At 69.0% G+C, this 3,609-nt stretch overlaps 1 protein-coding gene across 1 annotated transcript in view; it reads left to right on the top strand.

The window, feature by feature from the left end:
• The window catches only part of DALRD3 (DALR anticodon binding domain containing 3), a 5,723-nt gene extending 2,140 nt beyond the window's left edge, over window positions 1-3,583 (top strand). Inside the window, exons 3-13 of the mRNA XM_014518007.2 lie at window positions 4-223; window positions 406-464; window positions 562-684; window positions 813-883; window positions 1,075-1,133; window positions 1,265-1,347; window positions 1,546-1,669; window positions 1,905-1,963; window positions 2,217-2,330; window positions 2,430-2,498; window positions 2,596-3,583. Of these exons, the coding sequence (XP_014373493.1) occupies window positions 4-223; window positions 406-464; window positions 562-684; window positions 813-883; window positions 1,075-1,133; window positions 1,265-1,347; window positions 1,546-1,669; window positions 1,905-1,963; window positions 2,217-2,330; window positions 2,430-2,498; window positions 2,596-2,715 (1,101 nt within the window). The 3' untranslated portion in view covers window positions 2,716-3,583. The remainder of the gene's footprint in view (window positions 1-3; window positions 224-405; window positions 465-561; window positions 685-812; window positions 884-1,074; window positions 1,134-1,264; window positions 1,348-1,545; window positions 1,670-1,904; window positions 1,964-2,216; window positions 2,331-2,429; window positions 2,499-2,595) is intronic.
• The last annotated feature ends 26 nt before the right edge of the window (window positions 3,584-3,609 follow it).

The raw sequence follows: 3,609 nt of genomic DNA, 5'->3' as shown, positions 1-3,609 counted from the left end.
GAGCTCCTGGGCCAGCTGGGGGTGGACTGGCCCTGGGCGCCCGAAGCGCCGTCCCCCCCGGAGACCGTGGCAGCCTGGAAGCGAGCGCTCAGCCAGTGCCCGCACACCGTGGCGAGGGAGCCGGGCCCGGGGGCCGACGGGACGCTGTTCGCGGTGCGCCTGAGGAGCTTCCTGGAGCAGCAGGGCCTGCAGGGCTACGACCCCAGCCTGGACGTCCTCCGGGGTAGCGTTGCTGGTGGCGGGCACGGGGTGGCGGCAGGGCGTGCTTCTTTGCCCAGCGGCAGCGTGCGGCTGGATTGGCCCTTTCTCCCCCGCCGCACGGAGGCAGGACGCCGAGGCAGAAGCCTGTGGGGCGGGGCAGATGGAGAGAGCGGGCCCCTTGCAGAGCTCTTCCCTCCCCCGCAGTGACCGAGGAGGAGCTGCGAGCGCTGGCGGAGGTGGAGCGCGCGGCCCAGCGCAGCCTGGTGAGTAGCTGTGCCGCCGCGGCCTGGGCAGCGCGCAGGGGTCGCGGGGCTCGGGGCACACGCGAAGCAGCCCCCACTGCCCTCGCGCTGTGCGCAGGCCGAGGCCCCGGGGAGCGCCTGCACCGTGGTGCACGTGGTGAGCGGCGAGGAGGAGCTGCAGCAGCAGAAGGCCGACTTGCTGTGGAGGATGCTGGAGCCCGGGGCGCTCTCTGCCGCACAGGTGAGGGGCAGCGCTGGCCTCGTGCCCACCCGAGGGCAGTGGGGGGAGCTCGACCTGCTGTGACCCCCGGCCAGGGGGCAGGGGCTCGGCTGTCCCCGGCCCAGGCTGATCTCTTCTCTCTCTTTCAGAAACACCTCGTGTGCGGGCCAGTGAAGGCTACAAGCGCTTCAGTCCCTGAAGGGGCCTCGCAGTACTACCAGTAAGTGGGGGTCTGCTACCAGTCGCTCCCCGGCGCTGCCTGCTGTTGCGCTCTGCCAGGGGCGGCACCCAGCGCGGCGGTCGCTGCCTCGGCCAGCCCACGGGTGCTGCTGACGGCTCTGCCAGCAGGGCCAGGCTCGGCGGTCGCAGCCACGGGGCTGCCTGGGCTCTCACCCGCGCTCATCTCCCCAGGCTGCGCCAGCGCCAGCTGCACAAAGCCTCGGTGATGAAGTACGGAGACCTCGCCCATGGTAACGTGTTGCCCGCCACTGGGGGAGAGGAGCTGCTAGCACCCCGGGGCCCTGCCTGGCACATGCAGGAGCAGGCGGTGCGAGGGGAGGCAGAGGTCGGTACCTGCAGCGTCCCTACTCTGCCCGCACAGACGAGTCCTGGACCGAGGTCAGCAGGGTCCTGACCTCCGCAGCCATCCGCTTTGAGATGCTGAGCACAGCCCACCGCAGCCAGGTGAGAGCCGCGAGGCTGCCTCATGCCCAAGGACAGCAGCACGGTGCCCCCAGCCAAGCGCCCAGGGTCTCTGCAGACGGGGAGACATTGCAGGGCCTTCCCCAGAGCACGGGGGTGCAGGGCTCCCTGGAGCAGGGGTAGGCCGAACTTGGTATTGGGGAGCAGGGAGGTGGGGGACCAGGCAGCCTCTCCCCACAGATCACGCTGGACCTGGCAGATGGCGGCATCTCCACCAAGGGCACCCGGAGTGGGGCCTTTGTGATGTACAACTGCGCCCGGCTGGCCACACTCTTCCAGACGTACCAGCAGGCTGTAGAGCAAGGTGAGCGTGGGCCAGCCCCGCCGGCAGGGTGGGGGAAGTGCTGGCAGGTGGGCCCAGACTGGGGCTCCGTGCCTAGAGGGTCGGTTGAAGGACTGCAGGGGTGGGAGCCTGGATCTGGCAGGCTGGGCTGTGGAGACGCCAGCATCAGGCACCTGGGGCACAGCCCGGGGCTGGAAACCCTTGGCCCCAAGTCTGCACAGCCACGGGCACTGACCAGTCCGGCCTCTGCTTCCAGGTACCTACCCAGCCTTGCCTCCGCCGCCAGAGCTGGACTTCTCCTGCCTCCGGGAAGAGGTGAGCAGGGCAGAGGACCCGGGCTGGGAGGGGCTGCTCCCTCGAAGGGCCCGGGCAGCGCAGCAGGAGGCGGAGGGCAGAGCCCAGGCGCTGTTGCTGGCTCGGAGGGAGGCAGCTGCAGCACTCGATGCCATGGGGAAGCATTGGGTCTGCTCCAGGCTTGGGGCTTCCCTCCCTGCTCCCTCCCAGGCTTGGGGCCAGGGGCTGAGAAGGGAGCACGGCAACACTCACCCACATCTCCACTCCCTGCCAGGGCGAGTGGCTCCTGCTCTTCAACCACATCCTCCCCTTCCCTGAGCTCCTGCAGCAAGCAGCTCAGCTCCCCATCTCCAGCAGCGGGATCCGCATCACGGCCAACACTGAAGCGGTGAGAGGCGGGTGCTTCCTCGAGCAGGGGCAGAGGAGCCGGTGGGAGGCAGGGCGAGCGACAGGCTGCGGGCCCAGGCTCACGTGCCACGTCTTGCAGGTGTGCAGGTTCCTGGTCCAGCTCAGCATGGACTTCAGCTCCTACTACAACCGTGTCCACGTCCTGGGGGTGAGTCCTGCGGCCGCGGGGCCGGCACTGGCTGAGGGACCCAGCCACAGGGACCTGTCCCACAGTTGCAGCCCTCACTGCTGCCTTCTTTCCGCAGGAGCCGCTGCCTCATTTGTTCCCCCCGATGCTGGCCCGGCTACAGCTGCTGAGTGCGGTGAGGGACGTGCTGCACAGCGCCCTGGCCACACTCCACCTGCCACCCCTCAACCAGGTCTGACAGCGAGGACCCTGCCGATGCCAGCCAGGGCCTGTCCTGCCACCACCCTCAGCCTTCATAGGCTGTGCAGGGTGCTGGCGAGCACACGGGACAGAGGAGGTGGAGGGGTCTGCTCCACCTGAGACAGGTGCCCACTGGAGCAGCCGGGGCCTCATGCCTGGCTGGAGGCGCTCCAGGGAGCCACCCTCCTATGGAGACTTTTGCTCCTGCTTTCGTGAGGTCCTATTGCCTCTGCCCACCTGGGGCCAAATACAGCCTGTCCCCCAGCCGCTGCCCTGTGCCTGCTTGACCCCTGCCCTGCCCTCCTGCGGGGGGAGGGAGTGACCCCGGGCAGGCGCTGCGGGTCCCTAGCACAGTGGCTGCAGCAGCTGGCGGGTGGGGAGCTGGCGTGGGCATGCCAAGGCTGGCAGGTAAAGTCGCAGCTGAAGCAAAGGTTGGTGACAGGTGGTAGCTTTGCCTTGGGCAGCCTGTCCCTACGGCACCCCCAAGGGTGCACACCTCTGCCACGGCACAGCTGCCTGGGCCCTGCTGTCCTGGGGGCTATGGCCTGGCTCTCCGAGGCCTGGGCAGAGGCTGATGGGGCCAGCGAGTGCAACATCGCTACCCCCCAGGTTCGGGCTCCGCTAGGCACTGTGAGGGCTGGGCTGCTCCCCTGCAGTGGCACAGAGAAGGCATCTCAGCCCTCGTGCTCGGTGGCAGCTGGTTACAGCCCTTGGGGCCCTGCAGCAGTAACGAGCACCCATGTCTGGGTTCCCAGTGCTCTCCCCAGAGCCTCCATCTGCTGCCCCCCACCGAGCCACAACCAGGTGCGGGGGAACCACTGAGGGCATCTCACTGCACTCCTTGTGCGCCGTGCTAGGCACTCGGGGCAGCTCCGTCCTGCTCGGCTGCACA

Source organism: Alligator sinensis, unplaced genomic scaffold, assembly GCF_000455745.1.
Source record: "Alligator sinensis unplaced genomic scaffold, ASM45574v1 scaffold469_1, whole genome shotgun sequence".
Lineage (NCBI taxonomy): Eukaryota > Metazoa > Chordata > Crocodylia > Alligatoridae > Alligator > Alligator sinensis.
This window is presented reverse-complemented; position numbering and strand designations above follow the sequence as displayed.